Consider the following 12,143-nt stretch of genomic DNA (forward strand, 5'->3'; position numbering starts at 1 on the left):
GTAAAACCGTGTTGTGAACAGTAGGTCTAGGGACTATTACTAAGTCCAAAAACGGATATGTCTTCAGGAAGATTTCTTTTCCCAAGTAAGCAAGTTCTTGGGGAAAAATACGAAATACCAATTATATCTATGTATTTAAATATTACATTCAACACTGCAATACATTGGGTAACCCTTTCATATTATGGTTTTTATTATCTATAAACAACTTTAGTAATTTAACTCTACAATGGAATCAGCCTGTAAAACACATATATGGAAAGTTGTATATTTTTAAATATGAGAAAATGGTCTTTTATTCAAAACCATATACCTAAATAGTTATCCGAATATATGTACAAGCTGTAGGAAGTATAAAACAATTTTTAAAGTGAGAAACAGAAGTAGAACACCTGACCTGAAATCACTCAACATTCTTAGCACGTTTTGTTCTTTATTAAACAAACTAGAGGCCCGGTGCACAAAATTCGTGCACTGGGAGAGTGGGTGTCCTTCAGCCCAACCTGCACCCTCTCCAATCTGGGATCCCTCGGGGAATGTCTGACTGCCTGTTTAGGCCCGATCCTACAGGGATCCTACAGGGATCGGGCCTAAACAGGCAGTCAGACATCCCTTTCACAATCCGGGACTGCTGGCTCCCAACTGCTTGCCTGCCTGCCTAATTGCCCCTAACCGCTTCTGCCTGCAAACCTGATCACCCCCTAACCACTCCCCTGCAAGCCTGATCGATGCCTAACTGTTCCCCTGCCAGCCCGATCATCCCCAACTGCCCTCCCCTGACAACCCAGTCACCCCCAAATGCCCTCCCCTTCATATTCCCTCTTTATTAGATAGGGTTTTTTCTTTAACATATTGGACAGCCCTAATTGGTTTGGCTCAGTGGATGAAGCATCGGCCTGCAGACTCAAGGGTCCCAGGTTCGATTCTGGTCAAGGACATGTACCTTGGTTAGGGGCACATTCCCAGTGGGGAGTGTGCAGGAGGCAGCTGATCAATGTCTCTCTCTCATAGATGTTTCTAGCTCTCTAGCCCTTTCCCTTCCTCTCTGTAAAAAATCAATAAAATATATGTAACAAAAAAAGAAACATTTAAGACTTCTCCATATCTGCCTGGCTGGTGTGACTCAGTGGTTGAGACCACAGGCTGCCGCCACTGGGAGGGGGATCGTGCCATGGGGGTGTGCGCCCCTCGCAGGCTTAGACTCAGCCTAGGCTATGGCCACTAGGAGGGGGATCGCGCCGTGGGGGTGCACGCCCCTCACATGCTGAGACCCAGCCCAGGCTAAGGCTGTTGGGGTGCACGCCCATCACAGGCTTAGACTCAGCCCAGGCTACGGCCGCTGGGAGGGGGATCACGCCTTGGGGGTGCGCGTCCCTCGCACTCTGAGACCCCAGATAAGTCTATGGCTGCTGGGAGGGGGGTCACGCTGTAGGGGTGTGCGCCCCTTGCACTCTGAGACCTCAGCCCAGGCTAAGGCTGCTGGGAGGGGGATCGCGCTGTGTGGGTGCGCGTCCCTTGCACTCTGAGACCCCAGATAAGGCTATGGCCACTGGGAGGGGGATTGTACCCTTCGCAGGCTGAGACCCCAGCCCAGGCTAAGGCCGCTGGGAGGGGGATCGTGCCATGGGGGTGCGCGCCTCTCACAGGCTTAGACTCAGCCCAGGCTATGGCCGCTGGGAGGGGGATCGTGCCGTTGGGATTTATGCCCCTCAAAGACTGAGACTCAGCCCAGGCTAAGGCCGCTGGGAGGGGGATCGTGCCGTTGGGACTTACGCCCCTCAAAGACTTAGACTCAGCCCAGGCTATGGCTGCTGGGAGGGGGATCGTGCCATGGGGGTGCACGCCTCTCGCAGGCTTAGACTCAGCCCAGGCTATGGCCACTGGGAGGGGGATCGTGCTGATGGGGTGCACGCCCCTCGCAGGCTGAGACCCCAGCCCAGGCTGCCGCCGCTGGGCGGGAATCGTGGTGTGGGGGCGCAGGCACCTCCGAGCTGGACAACCTGCGCTGCCAAGGCTGGGCGGACTGGGGGACTCCGGCAGGCATGAGAGGACCGGGCGCCGCCATCTTGTGGCCATGGGCACCGCCATTTTTGTTGCGGAGTGATGGTTAATTTGCATATTACTGTTTTATTAGATAGGATGAACCTTTTCAATTCAGGGATAAAGAGTCAACATGGGTGATTTAAGCACTGACTCTGCTTCTCACAGTCTAATGAAAGGGGGCTGGGGCTGTCGGAGCATCTCCAGGCAGTGCCCCGGTATATGGTGGTGGTTAGGAGAGCCATTGGGCTCAGTTGCTTTCAGGATGGGTGACCCTGGACAAGTCATTTAATCTCCCCAAACCACATTTTCCTCATTTTCAAATGGGTGTAATAACTGTTTACCTTATGGGGGTTGTAGTGTTTAATAAGTATAAAGAATTTAACATTTGTGTACGGTAAGAATTCAAAGTGTTAAGTTTTCTGTCGGAAAGAAGTGAAAAGGGCAGTGAGGACATTTAATTTGATCCATTTGGCAGTGGGCATAGGTGGGAAGGAAGCCAGTCGTAATTCCAGCAACTCAGAAAAGGACAGTCTTTTCGAGTCTAAGTGCATTTTATCGTTTCTCTGTGTGGACCACAATGAGGGACAGTGGAAGCCTGCTCTGGACCATGCTGTATTCATGTGGGTAGAAACCAGAAACATTTGGAATTCATTAACTTTTTTTTTAAAGTAAATAATTTGTGTGGAGGTTGCAAGCAATCTAAATTCAGTCATTTCAGAAGGTATGGGACTGGGGCAGGTAACTGTTTAGTCAAACTGGTTCTCAAAAAAAAAAAAAAATGAAATAAAAGTAAAGTTAAAAATATCCCCCACTAGCCGTCTCCACTCTTAGCCCAAGCTAATTAGAGAGAGGGCAGGTCTGTGTCTTGAGGAAAGGTTAGGCCAGGCGTCCTCAAACTACGGCCCGCGGGCCACATGCGGGTGTTTTTGCCGTTTTGTTTTTTTACTTCAAAATAAGATATGTGCAGTGTGCATAGGAATTTGTTCATAGTTTTTTTTTTAAACTATAGTCCGGCCCTCCAACAGTCTGAGGGACAGTGAACTGGCCCCCTGTTTAAAAAGTTTGAGGACCCCTGGGTTAGGCACTAAGCACAGTTAGCAGCAATATCAGATATCCAGAGCACACTGAGGGGCCAGGCCTGTGCCTCCTTCTCATCCTTCCTTTATAAGAGATGGAACTCAGCCAGCAAAAGTAACTTTCCAAGAATGCACAGCTGGTATGTGTTAGAGATGGAACTGAAACCCAAGCAATCTGACTTCAAAGCTTCTTCACTCTTCCCTGGAAGCAATAGTTACTGAGCACCTGTCACGTCCCTGGGAGGGGGTGCTGGGTGGAGAATGAACTGCAGGTTTAGGGCCCACATGCTTCACTACTACCCGCGGAAAATCGACTGAGAGGGGTTTGAACATTTATAATTGCATTTCCTTACGTGATTGAAATTAGTCTAAGCTGCCTACGGTAGACTAATGGCATTTGTACGTTCACGTAGAACTTTCCTGAAGTAAAACCCTGCTGCTGGAAGTGGTGGGGGAGGCATGCTGAGATAGCAATCAGGAGACCCAGGCGTGGGGCCTCTTTAATCATATCCCTTTTCAGGCTACTCAATGTCCCACTTAGCAGGCTGCACAACTGCCTCAGAGACCAAGTCACACTGGGGCTTTGGGGCCACTGTTTGTTTCTGGGCAACATCTGTGACCGCCGCCCACGCCCCCACCACCACCACTTTTCCATCCTCCTGGTTTTCCAGCTAAGCCCTGACCATCGCTACAGACACCTACTCCTCAGACACACATGGAAGCACGCTCGAGCCTGCCCTACTCAAAAGAAGCCCTGCCTGGTAGAAGCAAGAACAGTAAGCAGATAGAAAAGCCACGCCAGACGATAAAAGTTTGGCACTTTCAGAAGCCAAATAACTGGAGATGAAATATTGTGGGAGGATGGTGGGTCCTGATGGGGTGCTCCATGCTGTGGAAGTTCACCCAGGACGAGAGTTCACGATGGACAGGCAACGCTTTCCCTGGAGTAGAAACTGCCAGCGCCCTCTCTAGCTGAGTGTCCAGGGAGTATGGGGACCTGCCTTTAAATTTCTTCAGTTCATCTCGCATGAAGGGCTCTGTCACTGCAAATATTCCTTTTTTGAAATGCCAATTACAAGTTTTTCTCTACCTTCCAATGTCAGCTTTAATGAGGGCACTGAATGGACAGAAGACGGAAACACGTTCATAACGTTGTCTTAGATCAGACGTTACATATGCTTTATATCCTTCCTGTTTGTTTGCCTGAGGAATATATTCTAAGGACAATGGACAAACAAAAGAAAAAGTAGGGCAAACGTCCTCACAACTCCAGGCTTTCCATTTGGGAATATAATGAAACACTGGGGTAATGCAAATAGCTAGTCCTGCTAGCGGCCAGGAAAACAAACGCTAGCTCTCTTGGATTTCCATTAGGTCCACATGGAGGTCAGGCATCCAATGTGTATTCGCATCACCCATATTTGGAATGAAATGTAGCAAGTGAAATGATGTATAGGCGGTTATGGTGTTGAAAAGGAGAGCTTGGGGTGTATGGCTCTGACATGCAGTTGGGTGGGGAGAGAAAGGACGTCTGAATTTACCTGACAGTCGGGCAGTCTTGCCTCTCGGCTAGTTGTGAGCACTGTGGCGGTACGGAGGCAGCAGGCTGCTGACAATCTACAAGAAACTGATAAATTAGACATGTATACAAAGAGACGACAGAGCATCATGTTAGTAACTAAAGCAGTCGCCTGAGAGATTTAGTGAGGAATGTGTATTCACACAGAAACATCTAGATTAAGCTATTTACCCCTCCCCAATCATGCCAATAGAAAAGACAAGACTTTTTTCTTAAATACCGTATTAAAAAATTAGTGACACGAAATTAGTAATGAGATTTCTCAAGCACATTAGGACATATATGGCCATTCATATTTGGTACTTAGATACATCTGAAAGTAAAGGGTCTTTTAATGTAATGAAAAAATCTTCAAGTTCTGAACTTGCACGTGATGGTAGTGACTTGCTTCGCACTTAGATCTGCTATTCCAAAATGGAATACTTTCAGATAACTGACTTTATTGTCAGGACAGCTGGACATAGTATCATCCCATAGGTACGTTGAGAAAAGCAATCTTTTCCATGACTAATAGGAGGATATCAGGGAAGAAAATAATCTTTACAGTATTCTGAAAATAGATTTCTTGTATTTATCACAAGAAATAATTGGTTAGCAGAAATCTTAGGATGTGTAAGTTGTTAGTAACTTGGACTGATGGAGAAAACCAATCTGAATGGGAAATCCACTTTTGTTTTACTTTTGCTATTTAAAAGTATATAATATATAACTCATGCTAGGTCAGTGGTTGGCAAACCGCGGCTCGTGAGCCACATGCGGCTCTCGAGCCATGGTTTGCCGCTCTGTTGACTAATGAGTTTGCCGACCACTGTGCTAGGTTAACAAATTGCTAGTTAATCATGCTTTGGACTAATTTAGATAAGGATTATGTTAATCATCTACTCCAAAAAAGACCACTGTGTGTTCTAAAATAATCAAAGAACAGTCTTTACTGGTACCAGGCCAACCACACCAGAATCACCAAAGAAGCTGATTATATTTCTATAATCTAGAAATACATAGATTATATTTCTGCAAAAAGATTTGCCAAAAAGTTAAAATTCAAATTAGATTTAAAAGTTCGATTATTCTTAAATATTTGCAAAATTTCTTCTTGCTAAATGCTTAGGTTATGTGTTTGCCTAGCCTGCCTCTTTCCCATGTTATGAAGATAACACTTAAGATAAATTCTCAATTTACAGCCTTGAATTAATGAGAACGTATTTTAAAAAATCTGTATTCCAAAGCTGTGTCCAAGTATCGATTGTTCTAAAGCCAGCATATTCTCTATTATAACAAAATCTGACTATAGAACTCCAGACTATCAAAATTCATGAAAGTTGCTGATGCTTTTCTATAAGATATTGAAAACACACTAAAGCTGTCTGTGATGCAGAGTAGAACACAATAGAAGGCAGTGTTGGTTTGAATTCATTCAGGAGAACATTATTGAAGGGACCCTTTAATAAGGTGGTCTTTGTTGGAGAGTAACTTATTAATTATTGCTTATTAATAGGAATGAGATCTGATTCTTGTTTAGTATCTGATATTCAGATTACACACTCAGTAAAAGTCCTTCAAATGTAGCAAATATTTCCGTTTTCTCTGCTATGAGGCATTCTTTTTGTTTTTCTTTAACTCTTTGTTTTCCCATTTTGCAGCTTGATTAGCTCAATGATTCCCTTTTGTAGAAACTCAGAGTCTTAAAGGATGAATTCCTTTATGCTCCTTTTATCTTTTCCAAAGAATTTTCTAAGTGATAATTTAGGAACATTTTGGACTAATTTAGATCAGGATTCTGATACAGCCAGGTGTGTGCTGCCCTCCCATGGTGCATTTGGGTAATGTAATGGATGCAAATGAACATGAATCCTTGGAAAACATGCTGGAATCTGGCCTTATGCCTTACATTGCAGGGGAGGTATAAATACAACTCTTTTATAGCAAAGTTTTGGCCTCCATGAAATGAAAAGCCCTAGAATCTGTGCCAATGCGGTCACAGATTATTCATTTGAAATATGTTGTGTGTCGAAAATTGGAAAACCGGTGAGCAGGACTACAATGCACTACCTAAATGAACTGTTTAATATGAGGTAGATAGTCCTTCCATCTGTAGTGAATATCAGTTTTTCCTTCTTTAGAAGTAACATTCTCTGGCTAATTATTATTAATTTTTGCATTTATTATTTATATGTACTTAAGGAATAAAAAGTAAATTCCACAAATAAGATGGTGACAGAGGAAAACAAAAGAAATTTAAAAAAATAGCTGTATTGCTCCAACTCAATTTTCTTCTAAATTCTTCTCAGGTCAGTAGACCTCCAATCACGTGTATGTCTAATCCCGCTGAACAGCCCGTGTATTAGCATGTACTTGGTAAAATGAAAGGGATGAGTTGAGAGATTGAGAAAATCCCCTCCAGCCCTGAGATGCTGTGGGCTTTACATGAACTCACCAGTTCGATCTAGGAGCTGGTAAACTAACTCCTGAAGGAACTAGGCCTCGTCTCATTGTGTTAGAGGGCGTAAAAGGTGAAAATTATGTGTCTTAAGGAGGAGGCATTGCAGAACCCCAGCAGTCATTGCTGTTATCTGGGCCACCAAAACTAGTCTCAACCATTCAACAGTCAAGTTAAACTTCTATTATGTGTCTGAAACTGTGTTTGGAGGTGGGGATAAAAGGAAAACAGAGAAGATACAGTCCCTGGTCAATTGAGAAACACAAGCACATTCAACAAGCAATTACAATCAAAGTGTCATGACGATGAGATGGTGATGATGGTGGTAGCAGCTCACACTTACTGATTGATGGCCATGTACCTGGCACTGTGCAGGCACTGGAGTGCAGGCCCTCCTGTAATCCTGTTTTTATTATTCTCCATTTATGGATGAGGAAAGAGGGATTTTGGTTAAGTAACTTGCCAAAGTCCACTAAGAGGTGGGGCTGAGATTTGAATCTAGGACTGTATGGTCCAAGGGCTGAATTAAACTTATAGACACATCACTGCCTTACTTCCCATGATAGGGAAGTTAGGGCTCTCAGAGCAGAAACAATGAACTAAATCTAAGTGGCCAGGGAACGCTCTCTGGAGGTCGTTACATCTGTGATGTACACCAAAAAACATGAGTTGGCCAGGAACTTCTTAGCAACTGTTACGTGTTTATGGTCTCTACTAACAGTAATTAAATATTTTACAAGATTAAAGTGTTTAGTTGAAAGGCTCAGAACTGAATTAAATAACACTGTGCATTTATATTATAAGGTCACAGGCCTGAGAAAGGTCATAGCATACGCAAGAGATTGTTAGTGCCTTAAGGGCAGAGATAAATAAAGGATGTTATTGCGTAAAGCACCTGTGGGTCTGTCTTAATTACACATGAAGAGCATCCTTGTACGACATTCCTCCATAAACAAAGGCCAAGTAGAAAGGAAGATAGTAAAGAGAATGAGAACAAAGGAAGGAAATTACCAGTTGCATCAACATGAGGTAGTTTCTCCTGGGAACTTGATACTAGTTAACGGTCTGGAATAAGACACTCCGGAGTTCTTATTTTCACTATTCCTACCATGAGGAAAGCAAGTATTTTTGGTATATGCGACAATATCAAAATCTCATATATCCTGAGACTGTTTTTTTCTTTAACATTTTTCATGATCCTTGCTTCAGAAACAAATTCAGAGCTTAGCATCAGAGCAGGGGGTCTACAAACATTCATTGATTAATGAATTACTACAGATCACCATCTATATTAACTTGCTCAAGGTCACACAGCTGGAAAGTAGCAGAGCAAGGATTTGACTTCAGACTTTTCTGATGCTGAGGCCTATTTTCTACTCACTACTCTAGCTGTCTCTCAAATTGACACCAGCTGCCTCTAGAAAATATCAGGGTCATAGAATCAAAGAAACATAAAAACTTCACCAGACACAGTAATTTGGAGGCAACCAATTACCTCAAAATCACAAAGCAAGATAAAGGGTGCAGGGATGGGGATAATATCTAGTTTCTCTAAAGAGGTGGCTGAAATCAATGAAATTCATTGGTTAAGGAGAAAGTCTCATCATATTGTTTTCTCTTCAGGCTTCTACTATTTTAAAACTTTTCAATGCAACTTAGAAAACGAATCGAGTTTCTAAAAGTGAATGCCCACTGGTGGCGGTTTGGGTTGGGAGGGAGAGCCTCCTGTGGAAGGAGGCAGGGGACACCTCTGTTTTGGCTCCACACCTGGCTCAGAGGACAGTGGTGGGAGTTGGTGAGGACAGTTGGGTGGAGGATGATCTGTGGAGACCACACCCGGCTATGATGAGTAGTGGGGCTGCGGAATGGCGTCCTTGGTGCCCAGATGCTGGGCGAGAGGCAGGGCAGCAGCTCTTTGTGGCAAACAGCCTCCTCCACAATGGCTTGCACCCAACCCCTGGCTTTCCTGACTTGAGAACTAATGCAAGCCTACCTCGTCAGGAGATCTTATTTTCCACATCACACCTGCTTCCCTCATGACCATAACCTCCTCTGGGTGCTATGTACTTTCCCATGAAAACTATCTCTGTCCCCTGAGTTTTCCTTAGGCCAAGTTCTTTATTTATTTTTTTTAATATATATTTATTTATTTCAGAGAAGAAGGGAGAGGGAGGGAGAGATAGAAACATCAATGATGAGAGAGAACCATTGATTAGCTGCCTCCTGCATGCCCCCTACTAGGGATTGAGCCCGAAACCCAGGCATATGCCCTGAACGGGAATTGAACTGTGACCTCCTGGTTCATAGGTCAATGCTCAACCACTGAGACACACCAGCCGGGCAGGCCAGGTTCTTGCAAGACATGATTTCAGCTTCCCTCACTCTCCTCCTTGCTCCCTGACCATGTCCCAGTTTGTGCACAACCTTCTAAAAATGAGGTGTTCAGGAAGGAAATCAGGTGTGATAAGATGTGACTGGCGGAGTGGAGTGGCAGAGTCTCGCCTTGTCTGAGACATCCTGATTCTATGAAAAGAGCAGAAGCCCGTGTGGCATTTTTTTGGCAGCCACATCTCCCTGCTGTTTCCCATGAGCCTGCTTTATTTACAGATGGTGCTCTCAAGCTATGCTTCCTCCATCCTGAAGTTACAGTGTCTGGAACTCCAATGGAATATTTTATGTACTTTTAGCTTTCTGTTCATTTCTCATAAAAGTTTCGCCTTTTACTACCTGAACCATCTTTCAGATCTGATTCCGTCATCTAGCATATTAACTTCCTCTCCCTTTTATTTCTCTTTCAAATCAGAAAATGTGATAACATGACCTTGATATCTTTATATCTAAGATTAGCAACTAATAGTAAGGCTAGGGTAAGTAGAGACAATATTTCATAAATATCAGTCTATGAATTTGGACCCTGTGAACATGTCCATTCAACCAGTTATGAATCCAAACAATTATAGTATCATCTAGAATTTCTCTGTCTAAAAAATATTGTAAAATACCTGGTTAGTTGTTTGCCAAAATGTTGTTTACTACTTTGCCTGGTTTTATAAGCAAGAGAATGAGGGTAAGTCTAGCATAAGTCATTCTTGAACTCATGCTGGTTTTTAGTAATCCCTACCTTATATTGAGCATATGAAACCCATTGATTTCTAGAAATCTGCCAAGGATCAGCCTCAAGTTATAGGTCTACAGGTTAGAGAAATTACTTTCTTTTATAAGAAATTACATTTCTTCTTCTGATGCACATAGGAATTCACCTTTTCATTTTCATATTCTATTTCTCCCTGGGACCTCTCCCCCTGTCTTTTGTAAGGCCATGTCTTTTTTAGCATCTTTCCTTCAACAACAACAAAAGTGAAAAGGGGAGGGATATATGCTTTTCTTTTATTCCTTTCTCATTTTGAAAATGGCAACTCATATATACTCAAATATTGGCAGAAGTGAAAAATCATGATACAAAGAGCAAACATGCTTCTTGGTGAGACAGTTAATATCTTTGATAACTTGGTGTACTGTTTCCAGGACTGTTAAAGAAAGATAGGCTTAATAATTAAATCTACCCACCTGGGCAATTGCTGTTATAGAATATGACATCACTATTATTTCCAAATAGATATAATTTTGACCAACAATTTTACCTATTTGAAGTAAACAGTCACTATTCATTAAGGACCTTTCAGTAGGGCAGATGATTAACAGTTAGTAGAAAAGCAAGAATATTTAATTATTAAAGCTATTACAATAAGAGTTGACAGGGACTTGTTCTAAGATAACTCCATAGTTAATGATCACACTCTCTTTATGTCCATAGGATATCCTTCTTTCTTCTTTCTGCAAATCTGGCCTGTTCTTCCAAACTATTCCCTAATTGAGATTTCAGCAAATACATAAAAGAAAGAGCATGCAGAGGGAAAGTAGAAGGAAGAGGAAAGGATGAAAAATAATGGGTAGCATGTAATAGTTCTCAAGTGCTGTATATATGCAAACACTAGGCTAAGCACTTTGCATGCAACAGCTCTTTCATCCTTATAAAAACTCAAAGAAATAGGTTTTGTTTTTATTTTATTTTATTTATTTATTTTTTAAATTACTTTATTGATTAAGGTATCACATATTTGTCCTCAACCCCCTCCCCCCGTTGTTTTTATTTTATAAATAAGAAACTGAGGCCTAGGGAGGTTAAGGAATTTATGCATGGTCACTTTCTGTATGGTATTTATAGTGAACAAAATCTTTTTAGTGCTCAGGATACTCAACTGAATTTGGTTGTCATAATGCCCATTTTACAGATTAGAACACTGCGGATCAGAAGAGTTAAGTGATTTTTCTGAGGGCCCATAGAGAGAGGAACAGAGTGAGAACCTGAGCCCAGGTTTCTGACTGTCCACCCCATGCCCTTTTGGTAGAATGCCCCATAGTGCTTGTTATATAGACTGACTATGTGTCCCCACCCCTCCAATTCATATGTTGAGACACTAACCCAGTACCTAAGAATATGACCATATTTGGAGATAGGATCTTTAAAGACATACTTGAGGTAGGGTGAGCCCTAATCCAATCTGACTGATGCTCTTATAAGCAGAGGAGATTAGGAGTTTAGGACACACTGAGAGACCCAGGGATGCATTCACACAGATAAAAGGCAGTGAGAAGGCAGCCATGTGCACAGCAAGGAGAGGTCTCAGGAGGGACCAAACCTGTCCACACCTTGATCTTGGACCTCCAGCCTGCAGAACTAGGAGAAAAATAAAAGTTAGGGAGAGGTGGGGGAGATATGAGATCAATCAAAGGACTTGTATGCATGCATATAAGCATAACCAACGGGTGCAAAACTCTGGGGGGTGAGGGCATATATGGGAGTGGGGTGGGGGGTGGCAATGGTAAGATATGTATACATATAATACCTTAATAAAAAAAATGAAAAAAAAAGTCTATTGTTTAAGGTCCTCAGTCGAACTAATACAGAGCCTTTGAACTTGATCCAAAGTGAAAGCAGTTATTACTC

At 42.8% G+C, this 12,143-nt stretch overlaps 1 protein-coding gene across 5 annotated transcripts in view; it reads right to left on the reverse strand.

The window, feature by feature from the left end:
* The window catches only part of BICD1 (BICD cargo adaptor 1), a 194,067-nt gene that overhangs the window by 3,084 nt on the left and 178,840 nt on the right, over positions 1-12,143 (reverse strand). For 3 of the 5 annotated variants that reach the window (XM_054719176.1, XM_008140534.3, XM_028144147.2), the window contains one exon: positions 4,661-4,736. The exons of 1 other annotated variant lie outside the window; for it this stretch is intronic. In XM_054719176.1, coding sequence (XP_054575151.1) covers positions 4,661-4,736 — 76 coding nt within the window. Of the gene's footprint in view, positions 1-4,660; positions 4,747-12,143 lie in introns of all 5 variants that reach the window. One more of the 5 variants, XM_028144143.2, reaches the window with a different exon arrangement.

The sequence above is a fragment of the Eptesicus fuscus genome, chromosome 7, assembly GCF_027574615.1.
Source record: "Eptesicus fuscus isolate TK198812 chromosome 7, DD_ASM_mEF_20220401, whole genome shotgun sequence".
Classification (NCBI taxonomy): domain Eukaryota; kingdom Metazoa; phylum Chordata; class Mammalia; order Chiroptera; family Vespertilionidae; genus Eptesicus; species Eptesicus fuscus.